Here is a 25,096-nt window from a genome sequence, read left to right as displayed (position 1 = left end):
TTGGTTACCATCTCTTGGGACCGTAGTGCCTTCACTTAAAAAAGGAGGGTGTTCCACCCAGAAATTTCCCATCCCGTGTAGCTTTACAACTACAGGAGTTTGTGATTATCCTCTTTCTCTTGACTGTTTTCGGAGACAAGAATGCATTTTCAGCGTGCTCCTCTCCGTTGCTTTCGAAGAGACTTAATGCTGGAATTAGAGCATCGTATTTTGTAATAACTAGTCACTGGTTTTATAAGTCGCAACTACTGGCACACAAAAGCCAAAACCATATCGTACGCAGGTTATGGACACTTCAGTAGCTAGTGATGTTCTTCTGTTGCACATATGCCCAAAGGCGCATGCTTCAAATGTTGCTTTTAATGAAATATTTATGTTCTTTTTGGTAGCCAGAAGTGCAACTTGCTGAAGGCTTTGATGTGTTCATGCCTAAATCACAGCTGGACTCTATATTGTCAAACTACACTCGCTCAGGAAGCCTCCTGTTTAGAAAGCTGGTGTGTGCGTTTTTCGACGACAAGACTTTGGCTAACTCCTTACCCAACGGGAAGAGGAAAAGAGGACTCAACGACAACCGGAAAGGACTAGACCAAAATATTGTGGGTGCAATAAAAGGTTGGTCTGCATCATTTCATTTTATGGGTTCTTGGTTGAGCTTTGCCTTCTTTTCATAAAGACGCAGCTGAAATTGTACTCAGCTAACTGGAAGCAAATTGAATTTGCCCTTGGCAGTTTTCACCCACTGGTGTGGCTTTCCGGTATGACCTCTGACACTCACCACCCCAAGTATCACTAGAATTTGGTATTTCAAGGGTGATGTTGGCTTGTTAAAAATCATCATTTCAGAGCCAGTTTGATCTGCTGCAGAACCAAAAAGAAGTGTTTTTCTTCATTGTCTCTTAACATGAAAGTATCTTTCTTCGTAGTAGTTTCTAACTAAGAACTTCACCAGAATATGATTTTGACCTAAATTGTTAGTTATAAATAAGAATAAGGCTCTGATGCTTTTTTGAAAACAGTTCTCTCCAAAGTTTGGAAGTTGCTTTATGAGGTCATTGCTTGTAAAGACTATTTATTTATTTATTTATTTATTTCATTTTTTTTTTTCCCAATAAGGCTCAGTGAGGAAGTTTAACAAACATTAACATTTTTTTAATGTTTTATTTATTTTTGAGAGACAGAGCATGAGCAGGGGAGGGAAGGAGGGGCGGACAGAGGATCTGAAGTGGACTCTGCATGGACAGGAGCGAGCCGATGTTGGGCTCGAACTCACGAACCGCAAGACCATGACCTGAGTTGAAGCTGGATGCTCAACCGACTAGGCCACCCAGGCACCCTTCTAAAGATACTTTAAATGTCAATGACCCCACTCTGAAGGCAGATCCCGTGTACCTCCACACATCCCTGGCCTGCTCTGCTCCCTCTGGTTGTGTATGCAGTCATGCCAGCTACATGCAGAGAAAACCATGAGTCTCCCCGCCCCCCCTTAGCGCTCATGAAAAGGTGCCTGAATTCCACTGTGTCACAGCAGCCAGGCAGGTGCAAGTATGAGTTCATTTACATCCAGTTCCACATCATAGACCTATTTCTTAACTTTAAAATGTCCGTGGATAGGACTCTGATAAATGTAATTTCAGGTAATAGAAATATTTAAATGTTATTTTTTTTAATGTAAATGAATTCTCACATATGAACACAGCTACCATGAAAGTGGAATTTGAGGATCAGGCCTTAATTTACACTGGAATCACTGATAAGGATTCTTCACTGCTCAGTCCTGGCCTCGCGTGGCTTGTGGGCCGGGACTGGACCCAGAGAGCCTTCCTGCCTCACTTCTGCTTCCTGTTATCTTGCAAAATGAGTAAATGAACTTAATAGCGCTTTAAGGATACTTGGAAACCCACAATTAACTTTACAAAATATTGTGATTTTTTTCTAAACAGTTAGCAAGTACCAAACAGCCTTTGTTGGTGGCCAGAAGGACGTAAGCCTTCAGTAACAGAAAATTTATCATCCTCCAACAGAGTTTTTTTACTTAAAGTGACAGTTGAGTTGTATGAAATAAGAAAAGCTACAGAGACATTACAATCCCTGTCATTTCTGAAAAGGATGATTCAGCCTGAAGTGACACTAAAAACAAGATTACTGAATTTGAAGAATGGTCAGTGATGTAACTGAGACCAGCTAAAGTTGAGAAGGGTCTCATTTCCATTTAATATGTTTGGAGCCTTCTAGAAACACGAGGGTCAGGCTGATGACGCTTTTTAGGCTGAAGCTTTTAAACACGTTGAAATGTAGCTAGGAATTGTTTTAATTTCCTTCTTTTCAGGACAGTGTATTAACAGTATGCAAGTATTTGGAAATGAGGGAACTGTAAATGACAGTAGAGGAGTTACCTTTATACTAGATGGTAATGAAACATGTCATTACAAGTAGAGTGATAGGGGTTGCTTCTGCCATTTTCAGTGGAGACTGGACATCATACAATAGTTTGAAAAAGTGTATTGCACAGAGAAATAGAGAACATGCCTTAATTTTCTTCACAGCCCTACTCTTTAGCTAGAAATAAAAATGGTAACAAGGTGGGCCATCTGGGTGGCTCAGTCGGTTAAGCGACCGACTTCGGCTCAGGTCATGATCTCGAGGTTCGTGAGTTCGAGACCTGCATCGGGCTCTGTGCTGACAGCTCAGAGCCTGGAGCCCGCTTCGGATTCTGTGCCTCCCTCTCTCTCTGCCCCTTCCCTGCTCATGCTCATTCCTCCCCTCTCTCTTTTTCTCTTTCTCTCAAAAATAAATAAACATTTTTAAAAAAGGATAATAAGGCTTCTGCTCCTCATACTCAATAAAGCAGATTATTCAAATCAAAGACCTTAAGTTTTCCATACACTGTTTTGTTGAATTAAATCTGGCATTAAAATTCTATTAAAACAACAAAAACACTTTAAAATGGACAGAAACCCAACCATAAGCCACCAACTTAAGTCAACAAATACTGTATATTCACTTGTTTCCTTGTAGGATTTACTCATAAACATATATTTTGATCTAGACTTTCCCCCTGGGTACAAAAATAGTACATGCTTGTAAAAAATCCAAACCACAAAAACGTATAGAAAGCTAAAAGGCCTCCATAGTCCCACTCTTCAGAACTTACTGCATACATTCCTACACTCTTTTTTTTTTTTTCCTAAAATCTTTATTCACAATATGGGTATGGTATCCGATTTGTCTTTCTTAACAAGGACATTCTGTTTATACTGGTCAGCCAACATCTTTACCTGATTTATTCTGATAATTTCTTGTAAGCATCTTGAGGACAAGCTGTAATCTTAAATATGTTTGATTACCTTTTGTGCTTCACTGAGAGCTTTACATATAGTAGGGTTTCCATCAGTACATGTTGGGTGAGTTTTTATTTTTTATCTTGACTTTGGCCCTAATTCATTGACCTAATAGTTCTGGTACTAAATACCCATCCTTATGTCTTCTCCCAACCAATCTAAATTGATAGATATCAAAAGTGTTATAAATTTCTCCCAGTTTTAATAAAATGCCAATGAAAGCAAAAAAAAAAAAAAAAAAAAAAAGGTGGGGGAACCAAAGTTCAGTATAAATTTGGGTACAACTCTCTTGATTCTTTGATACTTTTTTCCTTAATTTCCTTAATTCCTTTGATATTTTTTCCTTTAGCTGCAAGTTTATTAACCCACATATTACGATATAAAGTGGTTTTTGAAAGCAGCTAGTAATTGAAGGTTACTCTACCCGGTTTTTCTTGCTACTTATTGGTAGAGATAAAAGGGGAAATTTACTTCCCCCAGCCCAAGTCTTTTGAATCTGAGTAATCTGGGCAAGTGATAAAATGGTTTCTTTGTACACAATAGCAGCAAAGCTACTCATGTTACCGTTGGTGTCTGCCACTTAATTTAAAAAAAAAAATTTTTTTTTAATGTTTATTTTTTAGAGAGAGAGTCAGAGTGTGAGCAGGGGAGGGGCAAAGAGAGAGGGAGACACAGAATCCGAAGCAGGCTCCAGGCTCTGAGCTGTCAGCACAGAGCCTGATGAGGGACTCGAGCTCACAAACCATGAGATCACGACCTGAGTCGGACACCCAACTGACTGAGCCACCCAGGTGCCCCTACCACATACTTTAACAAAATTTTATAGACATGAAGTATTGTCTTTCTTCCTCTATCCTTTAGGGGATAGTGCACCAATACTGTATTAGTTTCAAAAGTCCTGCAACTCGCAATATACAAGACTGGTCAATTTTATAAAATATTAGAACTAAAAATAACAGCAGATGCTGACTTTGTTTCAAATGAAGTGACTATGTTGGTTAAAACAGCAGTGGGGGGGGGGAGACAAACAAAAATCTGTAAAACGCTTATAATAAGAACAGAAATGGACTGAAGAAGAATCTATTGTGGGATTATTAACAAAGCTCTTTGTAGTGATAATTAATATTCCCCCTGACAGTATCTTGAAAATAAAACATAAGCCTCTTTGTAGAGATCACATTTTTGACATATTTTCCTCTGTTTTATGGTAGTTAACACTTTCTGGTAATTCATTAGAAATTCATTTATAAATATGATGCAAGGTATTGATGATGAAAGGGTCTTTAATGAGAAACAGTCACCTGAGCACTTTGAGTCTAACTCTGGAAAGAAGCAACTTACGATCTGATTAAGTGGAGCCTTAGATTTTAGTGCCAAGGATGGTTTAGTATCTTGAATTTAATTCAGAAGTGATTTCATGACCAGGATGTAGAATGGAGGTCAGTACCCAGGTATGCTGTCCTCACTTCGTGCTACACCTGCTCAAGACCAGCTAATTCTTGATATCAGATGCCAGGAAACCACGCGGTGTGCCTTAGTGAGAGTTATTTGAATACTGATACAATCCTCGGATCTGGTGCTCTTCAGAAGACATAGTTGCAGTGAAGCAATTTGTAATAATTTTTTAAATGTTTACCTATTTTTGAAAGAGAGAGAGACACAGTGAAAGCGGGGGGTGGGGGGGGGTGCAGAAAGAGAGGGAGACACAGAATCCCAAGCAGGCTCCAGGCTCCGAGTTGTCATCCCAGAGCCCGACGTGGGGCTCAAACCCATGAACTGCGAGATCATGACCCGGGCCCAAGTTGGACGCTTAACTGACTGAGCCACCCAGGCACCCCGCAGTGGAGAGGTTTTTAGAACCCGGGTTAGGGTTTTTAATTCAGCCTCATAGTGATTAGTTGAGAAAGTTTTATTACTATCAAACTCTGCTAGATTCTTGAATCTTCTTGCATTCAAAGGAAATGATGTGCACCTGTCAAGTGAAAGACCTGGTCGACTGCTTACTTAGTTTACTTTGTTTACTCCGTGCAACCCCCGTGTGCAGCCCAAACCGTGGCTCCCCTGGAGGGTAGTCAGTGCCGATGGTCCGCTGGGGTCAGAACCTCCCTGCGAAGGAAGGGAGCTCTTGGTTGGTGCTCCTCCAGAAACTGAACTGTGCCTCTAACAGGGTTAGAGAGCCCGACCACAGTCGGCATCACCCCCTCAGAGGCTCTGGCCAGCCGACCACCAAAAGCTCGCGTCTTATTCCAGCAACTCTGGGGACCTGTGGGGTCTGTGTGAGTCCTGTCACAATACTTTCACCTTCCGTTTTTATTGTACGTCGTCACCATTCTGCTTTCAGTTTGACCTCACAGGGATGTAAATTAATATGGTTGGGGTAGAATTTACGTCCACTCTATCATTCATTTCTTGACAGTAAGTTGTGTGTATCCTGAGAACTTTCTGTAAGACCAGGGAGGGAACGTCGGCTTGGACTTGAATGTCCTAACAGCGCTGGTGATGTGCTCTTCATTTACACGAGAGGAAACTGAGGCTGTGAGAAGTCAAGTCAGCTTCCTTAACTTAAAGATACACAGGAAGTGGTAGGGCCGAGATTTAACCCCAGGCCTGTCTGGCTCCAAAGCCACTGTTTAGCACAGCTCATTGCTTTGGAGTATCTGGGAGGAAAAAAAAAAAGGTATCCCAACTTCAAATTTCCATCTCAAAATGCATCATTTTGAATTCTTTATAAATTCCCCTAGGAAAGTCACCATACTAATCATCTAAAACAACTCAGTCACTGTGTACGCAAAGCACATTCAGAGTGAATTTCTGGGTAAAAGGGTAGCTTTACCTCAATTTACTCTCTAGCTTCTAGGCAGGTCTTCCCCGGAAGCTAGTGATCGTCGGTCCCATCATGCTAGGGAGGAGAACAGAAGTGTGATCCCTTCCCCAAGGAAAAGAGTCATGGCTCAGACTCTTGCAGCATACAGGACCACAAAGAAAGAGCTTGAAAGTCACGCTGCACGTAAGTAATTTTTCAAAGTTGCCTGTAAATTAAATTTTAGCTGCACTGTTTGGCAGTTGAAACCAACTGATGAATGCTTTAATTCAGGAATCCTTTTGGAAGATAAATCATCGTTTGTTAATTTATCTGTTCGTATTTTGACATATCAGATCAGCTTAAAACAGGATACGCTGCATAATGTATAACAGCAAAATAATACGTAACAAGTCTATAATTCTCTCACACACACAGCCCGTCTCTCAGCTTTGTGACTCTTACACAGTTGTTGATTATTTTTCCCCACTCTTTATGGAGGCCCCGTGACAAGTAGGTGGTATTGAATCTTAGCCATTCTATGTGTAGAGCCCTGTACGTTCAACCCCTTCCATGGCGGGTCTCGTATTTTAGCGTACATCAGGATTACCTGAAGTGTCGGTTCAAAATTCAGATTTCTGGGTCCCATCCTCGGAGACTGATTCAGTAGGTGTAGGGTAGTCCCAGGAATCTGCCTTTGAACAAGGCAGATGGTTTGACACGACCCTTGGAGAATCCGAGCCATCGAGCTCCTGATGCTGATGGCCGATTCTATCATACGACAGCCCTCCTGGGAAACCGTCTCCTTCCTCTGTTCCTTAAGAACAGCCCTTTTTCTGAAGGCTGCCCCGCTCGTCTCCTGGAACAAGCGAGACGATAGTGCGTGTCGACGCCTCTCATCCTTTTAAACCTCTGGGGTTCGACGTTATTCGTGCCGGCTGTGTTGTGCAAGGTCCTCGTTTCAGACATGCCTGTGGTACCTCACCAGGACTTCCCTGAAAAACTGCCTAGTTTACCAAGGCGGGCGAAAGGCCTTTCCAGACTTCAGCACGACTCGAACATCTGGATCCCAGAACAAATGCTGTATAGTTTTCCCTATTAAAGGCTTGAAGAAGGCGTGGCCTCCCTTGTGGGCAAGTTCCTGGCCAGTCTCCTGGGCCGCAAGTTTAGAGCACTTACTTCACCAGCTTTTTCACCAAACAGTGTGACACCAAAAAACATCGTCCTTGCTGCTTCTCCACGCCTGGATAAGTCATGAGAACAACCAAAACCTTCTCAGTATCATTGACCTCGCAAACGCAGAAATCATCAGCAGGCGTGAAAGCTCTGTTAACGGCCCCCACCTTGGTGCCCACCCGCTGCGAGCCAGGAACGTGTGATTTACGGCTGAGTAAGGCATGGCCTCTGACCTTCAGACACGTCAGCAGTGAGCCACGCACACGGAACTGTCCCCCAAGGCAGAATAAAATGAGCGTCAGAGTGCCCGTTCCTGAATGGAGGGAGAAAGCACAGAGGACGGACAGCCATGGAAGAGAAGGCCTCACACAATAGGTGACTCTGAACCAGACTTCACAGGATGGGAAGTGTGTCCCGTGCAAAGGGATGAAAAAGTTGACTACAGAATAGGTTTAATGAAGTTTACGTTAAATAAAACATGGGTGAAAGCCTTCCGCCTCCAGAACTGTTTGAAGTCTGTTCAAGTTGATGGGCCTTGAGTCCTCACCAACCTGTTTGTTTACCTGGAAGCATTTAACTGCGTGAATATAAATATAAACGCCAGTGAAATGGGCCCCGGATGAACGCCAGTTTACCCCCCGGTGGGGGGGGGGGGGTTTCAAGCAGAAGCTGCTTTTTAAAGCTTCTTCCTGAGCTTCCGAAGGCAACATCCCGGACCTGATGAAGCAGAATTTGGGGGGTTGGGGCCACAGCAAGTCAAAAGTCTGTTCCTACTTTGTCCCTGGACTTCCATAAGCTCAAAAAGGAATCTCACCCTCCTCAAAATTACACATCCTTTTGCTTGCCACGTGAGGCAGAAATAGAGGTGTGGGGAGATCTGTTAAGAAGGTCACGGCTTTTGGGGTCTTTATCCAGCCTCTCACGTAATGGGCAGGAACCAGTTGTAGGTTAACTTGCAGGGATTCAGCTCTGACTCCCAGTCACCGAATTCTTACAAAACCTGCGTTTTAACACCCCTGCTGGGGTTGACAAAGACAGCCTCCTGTCAAGAGAGATCAGTTTCTGTAGCACAAACGGGGCCACTCCAGTGTCATTGTGGGTTGCACAGGGTTACAGGTACCCCCTTCCCGTTGTTGACATTGTCGACTTGCGTACTTATTATGACAGTTTTCTGGCAGATTCAAGTAAGAATGTCGCAAGGAAGGGGTGCCTTCCCGGTTTGCACAGTGGCACCATATGGGCCAGCCAGGGCCCCGGAAATAGAAAGCAGTGTTTTCTGTATAGCCCATCTCCTTTTTCCGTGGATCCCGCAACAGATTGGCTGATCTCAAACGCCTCCCCACCCCTCCCGCCAGCGTCACAATGTAATGCCACATTTCTGTTTTCTTTCCCATCGTGGGGAAGCAGAATTGCATAAGAAGTCCAGAATTGGTGAAATTATGGTCCTCATCACTTTTCTCCTGGACCTATAGTTGGTGCCCATAATCTGGCAAATGTTTCAGTTCAGTTCCATGAATGGTCATTGACGATCTCATATGAGACATGCCTCAAAAATCTGAGAGATGCAGGAATTGATACTCACTTGAATTCCCGCCGTAGAAGTGCGTATGCAAATGATCATGGAATGCATACAGTCCCTGCAGTATTGTGGACTGATGGTAAGCCCACCCAAAAAACAAACAAACCAACAAAGGAAAAGAAAAAAACTAAGAATAAGTCAGCTTCCATTAAGAAAACCCCTTGAAAATCCATCGACCTTCACTTAAAATTGAACCGAGCGCTGTCATCGATTTTGCCTGCCTTTAAGACATCTTTGTATAAAAGCAAGCGTGGCTGTGTCTATCCCGTTAAAAGCGCCCTTAGAAGAGAAAGGTGTTGCCTCTTGGAAGCAGCCCAGTCTTCCCAGGGGCTGCACCCCTACACTCAAGTCTCCCGTTACACTGTGTTTCCAGGCTCTGTCTTTCCTGCATCTGGCTCTTGGTTCGATTCTGATGCTTCTCTATGGCCGGCTCCTGGTATTTCTCAGAACCTTAGCCTCCCCTCCTCAACACCTTCCTTTGATCACCGAGTAAATCCAGTATTCCTTAAGTACCTCCCACCGCACCTCTTCCTCACCACCCACACCATCAGCCTAGCCATGTGCAGCTCAGTGAGGGCCGCTCCTCATTAGAAATGTGCACAGAAGTCAGGAGCGAGTGAGGCCGGAGACGGTGGGGACTAAGACACACAGAACATTCCAGCTCAATCGCAGGGCTTGGGGCCCGGCCTGGCCTTTTTTTGAAAGAGTCACGTGTGCCCCTCCTACCCCCACAGCCTGAACGGTGGCACAGGGCTTCTAACAGAACTCCCCGGAGGTGCCTACATTCTGCTTGCTACCTCTGAAAGCTCGGAATCCTCATCAGTGCCTTTTTGCCTTTGCCGCTAATCCCCCTCCTAACCCAGCCCTGCCGGTTCTTTTTGTCCTTGCTCCCTCGCCCCTGGTCTTCCGCTCCTCTGACGCCCTCCTAATCCAGCTGGGCATCACCTCGTCCTTGACGCTCTGCAAAAACCTCTGTAAATATCCTTCCCGCCCTGCGTTTCCCCCTCGAGTGCATGCTGTATTAGGATGTGACCAAGTAACACCTTGTAAAACAAAATTTCCTGACGTTTCCCCACCCAGCCCCTCTTTGCCCATGACGTCAAGTGCAAACTCCGGCCATTTCCAGACTCGCCATCACTGGGTTTCTCTCTCCTTGCAACTACATGTCTGAGTGCTCCCTCCCACCAGGTGACCAGCCCAGTGCTGGCGCTGTTTCTCACGCATCCCGTCCTCCTTGTGGACCGTGAGTTACGCTGTGTTCCCAGGTCTGCGATGCTCTGCTCCTTCTCTCTGAACGAATCCAGCTCTTCACGGTCTAGCCACCTCGCATGACCTCTACCGCGAGATTTTCTCCAGGTCCCAGCCTGCACTGATTTCTGTTTTCCCTGCATTCCTAGAGCACACGTTACCAAGGCTTAACCCTTCACTTTGCTACTCGTGGCTTATGTGGAAGATGACAGGGTCATTTGTTTCCCAAACCATGACACTTTGGAGAGTGAAAATGGTCCTCTTAACCATTTCACCGGGAAAGCGGGCATTTTGAACCGTCCTGAACAAATCAGGATACGCGGTCATCCTATTTATGTTTGGGCATCTTGTCTCCTCAACAAGACCGCAAGCCCCTGTGGGGCAGAGACCATGTTCTGTATTTGCTCTGCATATGCCTTGTCACATGAAACAGTGCCACTCACATAATTAATGATGAATGAATATAGGAAGAAAGGAAAGAGAGACAGAAGGAATGAGGCGGTCAATTTCTCTTCACTGAAAAACGTGGCTTCTTAAAAATGTAAATACAACTCCACTACATCGGATGGACACAGGGCACGAATAATGGGATAACGACACAGCTTCTCCATGACGACTCGGAGGAGGGCAGCTGAAATCAAAGAAGGCAGAATATAAGTCTGAAGGTGCGAAGAAACACCAACAGACAAATCGAGTGGTACCCAGCAGTCGGCCAGATTGCATCAAGGTGATCCCGGATATTACACCCAGTTTGGACAGGGGAGGCTCTGAAAACTCTTGATTGTTGCTGAATGTCCTAGAGCAGCCTCCACGGGAGGTAATGTGGAGAGACTAGTGGGTCACGCTTCCATTCACACCGGAGAGTAATTCTCTTCCAAACGTTAAGTATAATAATGGTATTACGGGACCATGATTTGAATAAACCCAATAATGGAAGCCATAAGCAGGCCTGGTAAGCCATTTCCTGCTTTGGCCATCTCAAGACTTCTTGATACCTAAGGATGCTTATCCATCCATGTGGTTTTTTGGCCCTCAGCATCATGGCACCGTGGCGCCTCAAGGACAGTATCAGAGAGAACTCTGAGAACTTTTATTTCGACAGCCTCAAAATATGAGCTCCCAACTCTCCTATGACTGACCTCAATGAGGAGGGAGTTGTCACCATTAAAACACAACAGAAAACAAAAGCCTCGCTCTGAGGCATCGGGCCAGTCCTGACACCCAGTGTCGTCACCCTGAGGTCACACCGCCACACGACAGCCATGGGGGGAGGGGCAGGGATGGTGGCAAGTGGGTTGATCTGGTGACCGAATCCTCATAGGCGAGACCCTGTCGCTGCCACTGCCCTCCTAGCTCCTTGCTCTTGTCTTCATACCTCGGCCGTCCCTGAGTGGTAGTGAGGGACAGAATGGTACCTGAACTTCTGGAACGTGCCCTAACGGACTCTAGGACTGTGAGTGCAGCTTCCAGCCTTACTGCTCAGGGCGTGAACTCTGGACTTCATGGAGTGACTTTGAAAGTTCCTACTGCAGGGAACCCAAGCTTTAAAAACAGAGAGGCGAACTCAGTACTTTCTCCTCATCGTGGACAAAGATGTCTACACAGAGCGGACAGACACAGAAGCGCTGTGAGCGGCCGAGCTCAGGCAGAGGGAGCACTGGTGTCCGTGTGGCCCTTCTGCCACTTGCCTGACTCTTTGAACGGATGATCCTCTCGGCTCTGATCTGTAAAATAAGTGACTTCTATATTTCCAAGATGCCTTCCAAGTAGCATTTCTATAAATCTGTGATTCTGAAACATTCTTCTTTGCCCAGAAAAGGGAGTAAATAGTAAAACACCATGACATCAGAACTTGTTATTATCCAGACCTTAATATCTCGCAGATATAATTTATTCCGTTGAAATATAGCAAACATGTTAAACAAACATGTGCTGTAGCAGCAAGCCAGGGGAAAGTGTTAATCATATTTCCCACCAAGCCGTATTATAAATGAGCCCTGCTGAGGGCTCTCTTAAGTCGAAGTAAATTTAAAATTAACTTTGTTTAATTTGAGAAACCACTCAAGGCACTTTCTTGTAGACGGAGATGCCATTGTAGCAAAAGGAAGACAAGAGTATTGTTCTTTTCCGCCAGACCGCCGTGGCCTCAAATCTTTGAGAACCGCTGTGATTAAACAAGATTGCTCAGACCTCAAAGTCCCACCAGTTGGGGGGTACTGAAAAGGAGCCTTGTGGGTGTAGATTTACTCCTGATTCTGCCATGAAGGTCTTGAAACATGACCTCTCGGAAAGAAAAGGTGGGGATTGGCTAATTTTTAAAGTTTCTCCCAGTTCAGAAATTCCATGCTTCCGTAATCTTAGCCCAGATTCTCAGAAGCAAACCTAGAGAATTAAATAAATATAACTGGGAATCAATTTTCTGGATAGGTAGGGCCCTTTCCATTACAACAACCAACTGAAAATCACGGCCCCGCACAGGGATCCGCACTAGGGGACCAACAATTTGACGGTCAGCATGGTCAGGTTTCGCTCTCCTCGACCAGCTGACTGCCCTACAGTCTCTGGCATAGATAATTCGGTAGGATATTCTCATTTCATCAATAAACACGTTATTGTTGGCCTCACTGTATTTTCTTCACGTGTGAGTTAAAGATTTCGTTTTTAGGCACTTTAGTTGATGGACTGTGCTAAATCTCATTGTTAAATGAAATCCTAAATGAACTTTGAAGGCTCAGGGTCATCTCAAGACCTGTGGCCGTTTACCGAAGGAATTCTTGACTTCTTTCAAGTTAAGTCACAGACCAGAGCAAAATGATTCTCAGGTTTATTCTGTCACCAACTGCTGCCTGACCTGTGCCGGCCACACACGAGACAGCCGTGATCTCTGCCCCTGCCGAGCGCGGCATCTCGGTGATCGCTAAGCGTTGTTATTTTGAAAACCACGGGTTAACGAGCTCGGGGCAGGGGGGGCGGGGGGGCTTGCCTGGGAAGGTCACATCTCAGCCAAGACCTGGGGGGTGATGGACTGATGCTTTTAGGCAGGCAAGCTGAAGCCTTCTCCCGGCTGACCCTGAGGGAGAGCGGATGGAAGCAGTGGATTGAGGTCCGGTCAGGATTGATGTCACGGCATTGTCCTAGGAGAAACTTTCTGATTCCTTCATAGGCTGGCATTTGTCCCCGTTAGCAGAAGTGGGAATAATAGTATTCCTCTTCATCGTGAATGTGTTGAAGACATTTTCCAAGATTCATTTTCTCTCCACCTTCCCACCGAGATTAAAAACAGATGTTATATTTAGTTCGCACCCACCTTCTTTATTTTTTTAAAAAATCAAAACGTTCTGCCTTCTATATCCTGTCTGTCTTCCTCCCGCTCCAAGTAACCTGAAGTTGGTGTGAATCTGTCCCATTTATGTTTTTCTATGTTATTGCCTAGGTTTGTGTCCGGAAATCCCATTGACTATGGTCTTATGAATTTATGAACCTACATACACAGCCTCATACTGTACTTTTGCAAATTTGTGTCCTTTTTTTCCCCAAGATTTATCCATCTCGGTATATTATGAATCTCATTTTTCATCTTAACTGCAAAACCATACAAAGAAAGCAATTTTTTTCTCCAGTTTTCTATTCTACTAAAGGACAGTTAGGGTGGTTCTTGTGCACAGTTGCCTATGGCAACAGTCACCTTTGTGTTTCCTGTGGCTCATGTAGGAGTTTCTCCAGGGGACACGCAGGGAGCGGAATGGAGTCACAGCGTATGAGCAACTTCAGCCTCGTTAAGTGTTGTCAGATGGCTCTCTGACGTGACATATCATTTATATATCCACCAGCAACGTAAAAGAGATCCTATTTTTCCTCATTCTTGCCCACACGTGGTGTTAACAAACTTGAATTTGTCCCAGTCTCAAATGGCGCCTCAGTGGTGGATTCCCTGATTATTAATAAGGTTGACCATCATTTCATATTTACTACCGTTTGGTTATTTGCCTCTGTGAATGTCCATCCTTTGCCTGTTTTTTCCATTAGGCTGTTGTATTCTTATTGACTTCTGTGAATTCTTTTGTCGGTTGCCTGTGTTACAGATGTTTGTTTTCTCTTACTTCCTAGCCTGTGAAAACTTTGCGTGTGACCTCTTCAGTCACACCAAAGTTTCGATTTAACAGCCAGATGGACTGCTTTGTGCTTTGTGGTTTCTTCTGTGCCCGTTTTAAGAAACTCTCCCGACCATAATAGAATGGTATTCTCTGCTGCTTTGTCCCAGCCCAAGTTTTATCTTTTATATTCAGATCTTTTTCATCCACTTGGAATTTACTTTTGCCTAAAACGTGAGGGAAGGATTTAATTTGCTTTTCTCCCTGGGCAGTCAGTCATTTTAACCTCATCCTCTTCGTTCACACGAATTGTCAACCCCTCTCAGTCGTACACTGAGCTCACGCTTTACCTGTTTGCACTGGGTCTTTTGTCTGCCTCTGAGCCTGCGCTACCCAGCTTTCATTCATCTAGCACTGCGCGAGCTCTTAGTATCTTACAGCTCCTGTCCTCCCTCCCTGTGTCCCCTCCCGCCCTTCCCCTTTGCTTCCGGTGGGTGTTTGGAGCTCTTCCTCCTCGGCTACAGCCTGTAACAATTCTTTGAACGAGGGTCTCTGTGGTGTATCATTTCAGTTTCTGTTCTGGACGTTTCTTTGTGGCACCCTCAGTATCGAAGGACGTGGAGTCTAGGGGGATAATCTGTTCTGGACTGAGGGTTGTTTCTGCAGGGCAACTTGAAAACCTGCCACCGTCTTCCAGATTTTGTTGCTGTTGTGGGTCTGCTCTGAGTCCGTTGTTCTTTTATAGATAAACCGTCCTATCTGCCTGGCTGCTTTCAAGACCTCTTTGCTTTCCGTATTCTCTGTTTTCTTTCTAGCTGTATATTTTTACTAATTTGCTGGGTTGTCTAATTTGTCATCGTAAGAGCAGGGTTCGGTGGTCATTTACGTGTAATCGACGGTGGGCTAAGAATCAGGCTCTACTCCAGGGGGTAAAAAATGCTCTCTTCGGGAAGGCTCTTTTGGTCTCAAAACACAGTGTTACTATCGCTGCCTTAGGAAGAAGCTGTTTTGTGAGCCTGCAGGATAGAAACAGCCTGCCTGCACGCTGCCTGCCTTCCTCCCAGGTGACACTCACTCTCTCTGGCTCCTTTCTGCAGTCTGCTTCGTCCTCCTCCTTACTGGCTTCCTCTGCCCGGTTTCTGTCGCCTCCCCCCTGCCACAATTCCGGTTTGCAAGGTGTGTCGGGGCCACTCAATACCAGGAGGTCTCGGCTTTGCCTACTATTGTAAAGCCCTCATCCTCTCATTGTTTGCTGTTCTGAGGAGCTCAGCCTTTTGTGCAGTCTGCAGCTTAGCCTTAGGTCAGGTGCCCATCGCTGCTGTGGTCAGGCTGTGCTGTGGAGGGCACAGGTATGAAACATCCCTGCCCAGTTCGGCAGCGGGGGCTGGGGTGGGCCGTTTCCCACAGGCGTCCTTGAGCTTGGCCAGCCCCACACCATCCAGCTGCCTTTGGTTCAACTCAGACCTTCTGCATAGTTTTTCGTTCCAACATCTTGATTCCAAGAAGTGAGAGTACTGGGTTGTGACATCAAATGCTTCAGATACTGGAAAGACAACCCCTCCCCCCTTTACACATTAATTAGCTGCATCATAGCTTATCCATCAGGCCCTTGTAGGTCTGGTTATCGTGAGCTGGTTTCTCGGGCGTGAACCCCTGGGTGGTCAGGTTCAAATCAGAGTTTGAACCTGCACGGCGGAGAGCCAGTCCCTAGGCCAGGAACACCTGCCCCAAGATATGGAGCATCGGCCCACCCCACACCATCAGCCAGCCCTTCTTCTAGCTCTTTCCCTTTCCCTCCTAGTACCTGAACTTCTACACTTCTTGTGACTTTAATAAATCACAATGGGTTTGGAATGGGTAGCAAGCCCATGACTTGTGGATTTCAGCTGTCCCATGAATTTGGTAACTGAAGCACCATAATATCATCAAAGGAAAGATACTCTATTAGAGTCCTAGTGGGCCAGAGTCATCAGTCTCCAAGCCAAAAATACCTGTAGACCCATCCTACCCAAGGCCCAGTCTCCTTCTCCCTTCCTTGCTTCAGGCCAGCCGGCCCCTTTGGTCTAGAAGGGAGGTGATCTCACAACCCACCTGGCCCTCTGCCCTGCTGTCCACTGTGCTTCTGTTTGGGGCAAATGAAAGCGAGACCAGCGTTCACAGCGTTCGCAGGGAAGCCTGAACTTAGCTATTGATTTGCTTATATTTAGAATTCAGTCGTTACTCTCTTACAAGATCTGTGTGCTCATATATAACTTTAAAGTAAAAATTAAATAATTCAGGGTGCCTGGGTGGCTCAGTCAGTTAAGCATCCAACTTCTGCTCAGGCCATGATCTCACAGGTCGTGGGTTCGAGCCCCACATCAGGCTCTGTGCCGACAACCCAGAGCCTGGAGCCTGCTTCGAGTTCTGTGTCTCCCCCTCTCTCTCTGCCCCTCCCCTGCTCATGCTCTGTGTGTGTGTCTCTCTCTGTCAAAAATGAATAAACATTAAAAAATTTTTTTAAAAAAAAGGAAAGAGCAAAAACAAAATTTTAATTTATGCACAAAACAATCCCTATGAGCCGTGCGGTCTGGGGCCGGTTTTTTAACCTGCCTGTACCTTGATTGTGTCTATAATGCAGGATTGAAAATACCTGCACCATCAGGTTACAGCAAACATTAAATGAGATAGATGTGTAAAGTGCTTAGCTCGTGGGAAGCTTCACAGAATAAAGAATAAAGGAAAGAGGAATGTGCCGGAAGGTGCCGGTGGCCTTCCAGCGGCTCCCAGGTGAGCAGGGGGAATGTGCACAGCCTGCAGGGAAACCTAGTCTCCTCCGCCTGAGGGCTGGTCCGAGCACTCCCACTCCTCGGCCCAGCCCCAGGACCCTCCTGCAGGGAGCTCTCTTTCTCACCCTTGTCCCCGGCCCCTCTCACGCTCTGGGAGATTGGCGGCGCCCGCGAGGCCCTGGCCTTCAGTTTTGCTTGACGTCCACCTTGATTTCCGCTTGTCCGTTTGACCATAACTTAGAACTGCGTCATCAGAGCAGAGGTTGGGCTCTCACTGCCGGCCAGGTGTAGCCTGGGTAGAAGGCTCCACAGCGACATTAAAGCTCCGTAGGTCCCCTCTTGCTTCTCAAAGTGTGCGATCCAGTGACTTCCTTCAAAAAGCCACACCATATTCTGTTTCTCCCAGCAAAGGGAGCCAGAAGAATCCAAATTAAGGGTCCTCTAGGAACCATTGTGTGAACAGATAGCTGTTTGGGGAACGCGGCCAATCCCCTCTGTTCTCAGCATGTCACATTCAGACACACTATATACCGCCTGTTCATTGATGATTGCATTAAATGCCGCGTTCCCAGGGAAGGATCTGCTCAGCCGCCACTAGCTTATTCATTATTTATATACAATTAAAGGGCACGCTTCGAATGAACACGAGCATATGAGAAAAGCCATTCTTCATGTACACATCAGATTGAACATTTGTCATTTCCCTAGTGACTTAACGTACTCTTTGTACCTTGGGACCTCAAATTATATTAAGCACCAGAGATGCTTTAACTCTTTTATTTAGTTTAATTGTTGGCCTTAGTCCGCTTGTTGGGATTATTTGGACTTGTTTAAAATTAGCCCTTGCTTCTCCTTAATATATTAGAATGGAAGAAGAGGGAAATTTCTTTTTAGTACCTATTGCATTCTAAGGATGAATGCAAATTGTTCTATGATTCTTAATGACCCACTATTAACATAGTAGGAAACCCAGTGCATTAATGCAATGCCTCTTTTCACATCATTACTCCTAATGGAACTGTTACCAGGATAATAGCTTGACCTTTCGCTACAGATTCAGACAGCAAAATATATTCTGCTTACTCGATACCTCTATTCACATAGCATATTGAGCATTTTCGGATCAATACAATGACAATCTTTTGGCCTTGTTCTAAGGTCTCATCTGCACAAGTTACACAGTATAGGATTGTATCTTCGGTAGACAGATTCAAGTTAAAAGTCTCTTTTAAGTTTGAATGTAATCCATAAAACAGAATGTCAGTAATACTCACAGTGGAAATATTTGTTTATATAGGTATTTTTCGAGAAGCCTAGTGCTGTGCCTTCAAAGGTCTCAGACACAGACCTGGGAGACAGAGACCTCTCTGGCTTCTTTTTATTGTACCCAGATAAATTTTGATTTTTTTTAATGTTTATTTATTTTTGAGAGAGAGAGACAGACAGACAGACAGAGCTCTAGTGGGGGAGGGACAGAGAAAGAGGGACACACAGAATCCGAAGCAGGCTCCGGGCTCTGAGCTATCAGCACAGAGCCCAACGCGGGGCTTGAACCCATGAACCGCGAGATCACAACCTGAGCCAAAGTCGGACACCTAACCGACTGAGCCACCCAGGCACCCCTGTACCTGGATAAATTTTAACTGGAAAAAGAAAAAAAAAAATAGCCAGAAATTGTTGCCATTTTAGCGGGTGACGGTATTTGCGCCCAAGATTAGATTGGAAAGATCTGCTGAGAAGCCCCTCACGGAATGGGAGAAAACATTCCAGAGCCTTCCCTTTGGTTCTCCTAAACTTGGTTGTTGACATTGACATATGTGGTTGCTGGGAGTCATTCTGCATAATCCACATCAACTTTGCAATTTGGAACCACTGCTTTCTAGCGTGTGCTAATTTGGATGCATGGATCTCGCAATCTAAGAAAAGAGGGGTTACTATGGAAATGAATTGTACAAATAATATTACAGGGAGGGAGATGTTTACCTGGTAAGATGATATGTAAGACCATTTTTGTGGTACACATTTTCATATAAACTAATAGCATGCTCAGTGCAATTAATTATTCTCTTCTGTTTGTTAAAATAGGACTTTGAGAACCTTTTGGCAACTCTCTGGTTAGGAAATGTTACTGTGGGCATCTGGATGTGATACAACCTCGTTTCTTTAACTGTATTCTATGAATTTAAAACTTCCTACTAATGCAGATAGGCGTTTCTTCCCCAATTAGTCTAAATTCATGAGCTCTTGTAATCGCTGCCATTAGAAACCAAACTGGAAAATATGCTTGTTCATCAAATATTTATTGACTTCTTGCTCAGTACGGGACACTGTGGTCAGTGCTCTGAGGGAGACCAGATTAATGAAGACCTTTGAAGTGGTCTACAGTCTGGCAGAGGAGATTCAAGATCACACCTACCTCGGGGATATCGCGTCCCCTGCATCCCTCCCGAGGGGAGACCGCCTGCTCGCCCACGTTCACATGCCATGTACTAGGGAGCCTGGGGGATACTCCCCCCGACCCCTGACCCTTAGTTCTACTTCCCAGTCATCACCCTTCCTCTGCACAGCTGGGGCTGGGGTGGACCCTGTCCATCAAGGCTCTTATCACAGCTATGCGCCTTCCTCTCGCTCTCAAGTCCCGCTGGCACCTTGAGTGGCTTCACTGTGCCCATGAAAGATCCGCCTGGCCTTCCAGCCACATCATGCCCGGCCCTCATCCACGGTGACCACACCTTAGCGCTCTCCTACAGAGCTCCGCTGCTGATGCTTTCTACTCCAGCCTGACACTCTCAATTGCCCTTACTCTGTCACCTCCTTGCCAACCCCACTGCTAGGCCATTCCCCGATCCCCAGAGATTTCTCCCAAGTGTGTGAGCCTCTTTCTGGCTTTCCTTCCTTCCCAGATTTGTGTAGGGAGGCAGGGAGCGAAGAAAGCAGAGGTAATTAATTGCAGCTGACCTCTTCCAGCGCTTTGTATCCTTGTCCTTCTGCCAGAACTGTCCAGCAGAGTCCTACCCTGGGCCGGTCCTGCCATCCGGTGGTACCACACCCAGCTCGGAGCTGCGAGGTGCCACGGGATCGTAGCCTGCTCTTGTGCTTGGCGTCCTGACATCCTCAGTCGGCTGCCTTCCTATTCTTCTTATTATCAGAGGCAATTCCGGACCTTCCCCACGCTCTCCGTACCCCTCACTGTGGAGCCACTGAGTCTCGGGAGTGATTGGCCCAGCCTGTGCCACTTCTAAATCTACCCCATTCCCCATCCCGTCCGGGCTCAGAGGGGGCATCTTCTTCCTGTTCAAGGACAGCCTCCACTTCTGGACCCCACCACCTCAGCCGTGGTTCCCGTGACTGCCTCCTGCCTTCCCCAGATTGCTGGCTGCTTCCCTCAGCCTGTAAACCAGGCCCGTGTCTCCCCAGCCTGCAGCCCTCCCCCAGCTTCCCCTCCAACCCCTCATCTCTTCCTTCCCCCACGGAACCTGGGTTTTTCTGGAATGCCATCTGTGGCCACCCTGCCGCTCCCTCGAGGGCCTCCCGTGACACTGTGAGAACCGCCCTGCCCAAGCTTCTCTTGCACCTCAGACGGTTGTCTGTTGTCCTCTTTAGCACCATTCGCCCTTCTTTACGAGACCTCACTTCCGGTTCCCCCAACTTGGCCCTCAGAAGCCAAGCTTGTGCGTTCATCTCCTTCCAGCTGGGGTTCCCTCTGGCCCTGTACTCGGCCCACCCAGTGCTGTTCCGTTGCTGTGTTCTCACTGGCCAACGTTCTTTCTTGTTGCCTCAATCACCACATAGAAATATGTGCCTCCCGGGGCGCCTGGGTGGCTCAGTTGGCTGAGTGTCCGACTTCAGCTCAGGTCATGATCTCATGGTCCGTGGGTTCGAGCCCCACGCCGGGCTCTGTGCTGACAGCTCGGAGCCTGGAGCCTGCTTCGGATTCTGTGTCTCCCTCTCTCTCTGCCCCTCCCCAGCTCATGCTCTCTGTCTCAAAATGAATAAAAAATTTAAAAAAGAAAAAGAATCATGTGCCTCCCAGGCCCGTATCTTCTGCCTGGACCCCTTCCCCGAATCCTGTCCCCCCCATGGGTGCTCCGCCAACACCCCAAATCAGCATGGCCCAAACCAAATCCAGTCCAGCCCGCCTTGCCCCTCAGACATTCCCTTGCTCCCATATTCACCAGGTCATAGGATTCCCTAGAAATGCCAGTTCTAGATACCATTCCAGTCACCTGCCGCCTTCACTCACACTGCCCTAACACAGAGGACAGCAGTGGCTTCCTGCAGGGAGCCCCTGCCTGCTTCCACTCCCAGACCTAGACCCCCCCACTGCCCCTCTTCACCACGTCCTCCACGACTGGATGGACTACCCTTGTGTATGGGCTTCTTCCTTCTTTCAAATGATTTCCTGATGCTAAGTTCCTAGGAGCAAGATTCTCAGGTATCAAGCCCCTCGTTCTGTATTGACCACCTCATTTCCCAGAAGGGTTCTGCCATTTATGCCAACAGTAATGTTTGAATGTGCCGGGTCCCCACCATTTTAGCAGTGTTATTAGCTTAACATTCATTGTGGTTCTAATTTAGTAGAGACAAAGTGTGTTTTGCAGTCCTTTGGTTTATCTGTTTTCTGAACATCTTTCCTAGATACACTTTGTTCATCTGTAGAGACTTTTGAAGTTGCTCTTTTATTTGAACAAACTCTTTTGGGGCAGGGGGTAGATATTGAACCTTTTTGGTCGTATTTAGCACAACGAGCTTTTCTCATTCTAAGGAAATGTTTCTTTTTCCTCCAATAGAAATGTTACAGTTTTGGGGCACCTAGGTGGCTCACTCAGTTGAGCATCTGACTTGGGCTCAGGTCATGATCTCATAGTTCATGAGTTTGAGCCCCGCGTCGGGCTCTGTGCTGACAGCTCAGAGCCTGGAGCCTGCCTCGGATTCTATGTCTCCCTCTCTCTGCCCCTCCCCTGCTCGCACACTCTCTCTCTCTCTCTCTCAAAAATAAATAAACTTAAAAAAAATAGCTTTATATAATTGAATCTGTCAACATTTTCCTTGGTCATTTCTTTTTTAAAAAGAAACCTTTAAAGCTTTAAAACTACCAGTACTTTAAATACCAAGAAGGCAATGTGAGTGTAGGTCTTGTCCTTACAGACAGCAGGTAGCAAAGATGGGGTGTGAAGGCGCTCAGAAGTAGAGGGAGTCAGAAAGGTCCACAGCAGCTCTGAGATGGGCAACCGCACACGGTGTAGCTTTCATAAAGCCATTGTCCTGTCTCCCTCTCGTCCTGTCACACGATTCTCTCCATAGTTCCCTCTGTGCTTACCAGGTAGCTCTCCTAGGTGCTGGCACAGCACGCAAGAGGCTGATTCAAAGTACAAATGGGGACTTTCATTAAGACACACCTGCACAGGGGCGTCTGGGTGGCTCAGTCGATTAAACTCCCGACTCCTGGTTTGGGCTCAGGTCATGATCTCACTGTGAGTTCAAGCCCCGTGCTGGGCTCTGCACCTGCTTGGGATTCTCCCTCCCTCTCTCTCTCTGTCTCAAAATAAATAAATTTAAGAAGACACAACTGCATTATTATTGAGTACTGATTTAGTAGGAATCACCACGAGAACACCATCTTTCTGTGTAATCTTGCATGAGATTAGATTTAACAACAGTAATAATACATTTGCTGAATTTTTTCATGGGGCCAGTGGACCCATAGGAAGCATTTTCTTCTCTGCCCATAAGACACATATACGCAAGTGGAAAGAGCTTCTATTTTATAGCTGGTTTCGTTCCGAAGCACAGTTCACTGTATATGAGCAGGGCCCCTGCCAACCTCCGTCTTTACCAAAGGAATGTAATGTGGGGATTGAAGCCATACACTACGGAACTGACGTCTTCTAGAAATACGCCTTTTTTTTTTTTTTTTTTATTCTTGGGATATATTCCCATTTCAGATCTGCATGTTTTTTTATTTGCTGAAGTATTTAACACTATTTCACATTTTCTTTCAGTCTTCACAGAAAAATACTGTACCGCTAATCATGTGGATAAACTTCCTGGCCCGAGAGACTGGGTACAGATTCTACAGGATCAAATTAAACTGGCCAGAAGAAGGTTAAAAAGAGGCTCAGGTATGAATAAGCCGTGAGAAAATAATTGCCAAAGCCCTCAATTGAAATCTTGGACGTTGTAAAATACAACTCTTTGCTCTAGGGTATTTTCACCGTCTTTTTGTCTTTTGAAGGAAAAGCTCTACCTAATGTGCTATGGTTTCTATTTTAAAGTCTTAGGCAAATGAATTTGGAAATTCACCTGAAGATTAAATAGTAAAAATTCTGTCAGACCATTTAATTTTAACAGTATAAACGAAGAAGATGGCTAATCTTATTTTGTGGCTTTATGTGTCTTATCTGTGAAACTGGGTCTCTCTGGTGTGTCTTCCTTCTGTTTGCTATTGACTTTTGTTTGTTTGGATCTGCATGACTTTCATAAAAAATACCAGTTGCTTAAGGTAACAAAAATAACAATAACCCTCCTATCAGAAACACCACAGGAAACAGATTAAGTCAAGTGTGTATTTTTCAAATCTGGCTTTGGGGATTCTGAGATTATTTTAGTTGAATTATGACTATTTGGATTTGGTCATTTGAGGCCTCAAATGACAGCCAATTTACCAGTGAAGAATCCCCTTGAGGCCATTTTTTTTGCCATCATGTAAGAATAATCATCTCTAGGAGGCCACAAACCTCTAGATACTATTTTTAAAATAAGCAATAGGCACCTGGGTGGCTCAGTCAGTTAAGCGTCTGACTCTTGATTTCGGCTCAGGTCATTATCACAGTTCGTGAGTTCGAGTGCGGAGTCGGCTTGAGATTCTCTCTCTCTCTCTGCCTCTCTCTGCACTCCCCCCCGTCCCCTGTCTCAAAATACTTCTCTCGGAATAAAAAATAAATACAGCAAACAATTCTGATCAAACCTCAGGACACCCGGCCTGCTAAGAGCCTCCGTGTTTCTGTAGCTGGAGAACGCCCAGTTTCGGAGACGGGCTCCAGACAGGGACTGTCATACATCTGGCTGGTACAGAGGCCCAGAGAACAGCAGCACAGATGCGTGGGCCTGTGTCTCTACCAGATCCTTTATGTGAACTCACAGTGTACTAGAGCAGTGAGCGGCCTGAGTCAGCGAGCGCCCTGGGGGAGAGCTCCCGGCACAGGCTGGGAGCGCCCTCCAGGCTGCAAGACTTGGCCGCAAGGGACCAAGTGCATCTTCACTGTGAAAAACCTTACAGCTCGCTTCTGTAAAGTAGCCATCAGGACTTCACATATTTAGCTGTAGAGGATTTTTTTTTTAATCTTCCCTTCCTCTTTTTTTTTTTTTTAACCGTTTGCTTCCTTTTGTACTAATTGATGCTCTTTATAAAGAGCAGTGGACTACTGCTCCTTGTCATTGGTGGAAACATATTGGGTAGCCTGCGGGCAGCAAGGTGAAGCGGAGTCCAGAGACCTGGCTCTGCAGTCTCTCTGCTCTTTACCAGCCCCAGACCTCCACCGGACCTTGCCCGGAGGCAAGTCACGCCACCCATCCAGTCCTCTGTGTCCCTCTCACGACACAGACAGAAAAATAAAGTCTGCTTCACCGTTGTCATGAGGTTCCAGATCTGTCATACGTGAATGTCTTCATAAACAAAACGAGCATGCCCTCTGAAAACGTCTGTATTGGTGCTCGGCGGCACCGGGAGCCTCCCAGTGTCCCAGGTCAGAGGGCCGAGCGCCCCCTCTGTGCCCGGCGGGGGCCCCCCCTCTGCTCCTGTTGTCCCAGCATAACTGCTACTGATGCCCTCTTCACCCACAGAGGTTTTGGGGCTTGGGTGATAAATCATCCCCTCACCCTCCCCCCAGCTCTCTCCATTTCTCTGCCTTCTTTTTTGTAATCTACAAATCATTGCAAATAAATGCAGTGAGGTACACTGGGGAGAACAGGTCTGAATTCCCAGCTCCCGTCTGCCATTTACAAATTCCTGGGACCTTCTCTGAGCCTCAGGCTTTCCATATATATAACAAGGCTAATACCTACCCTCTTGGGTGTTTTCAGTGTCAGAATCA

The 25,096-nt window shown here is 46.0% G+C and overlaps 2 protein-coding genes across 10 annotated transcripts in view; one reads left to right on the top strand and one right to left on the bottom strand.

Annotated features, from left to right (window-relative positions):
* PRPF18 (pre-mRNA processing factor 18) overlaps positions 1-25,096 on the bottom strand; it is a 232,731-nt gene that overhangs the window by 146,527 nt on the left and 61,108 nt on the right. The window lies entirely within an intron of this gene.
* BEND7 (BEN domain containing 7) overlaps positions 1-25,096 on the top strand; it is a 76,003-nt gene that overhangs the window by 44,408 nt on the left and 6,499 nt on the right. For 7 of the 8 annotated variants that reach the window (XM_049624619.1, XM_049624620.1, XM_049624618.1 and 4 more), the window contains 2 exons: positions 390-615; positions 23,006-23,125. In XM_049624619.1, the coding sequence (XP_049480576.1) occupies positions 390-615; positions 23,006-23,125 (346 nt within the window). Of the gene's footprint in view, positions 1-389; positions 616-23,005; positions 23,126-25,096 lie in introns of those variants that run through there. The other variant, XM_049624621.1, reaches the window with a different exon arrangement.

The sequence above is a fragment of the Panthera uncia genome, chromosome B4, assembly GCF_023721935.1.
Source record: "Panthera uncia isolate 11264 chromosome B4, Puncia_PCG_1.0, whole genome shotgun sequence".
Lineage (NCBI taxonomy): Eukaryota > Metazoa > Chordata > Mammalia > Carnivora > Felidae > Panthera > Panthera uncia.
Note: the sequence above shows the minus strand (reverse complement) of the source record. Positions and strands in the feature narration are given on the sequence as shown.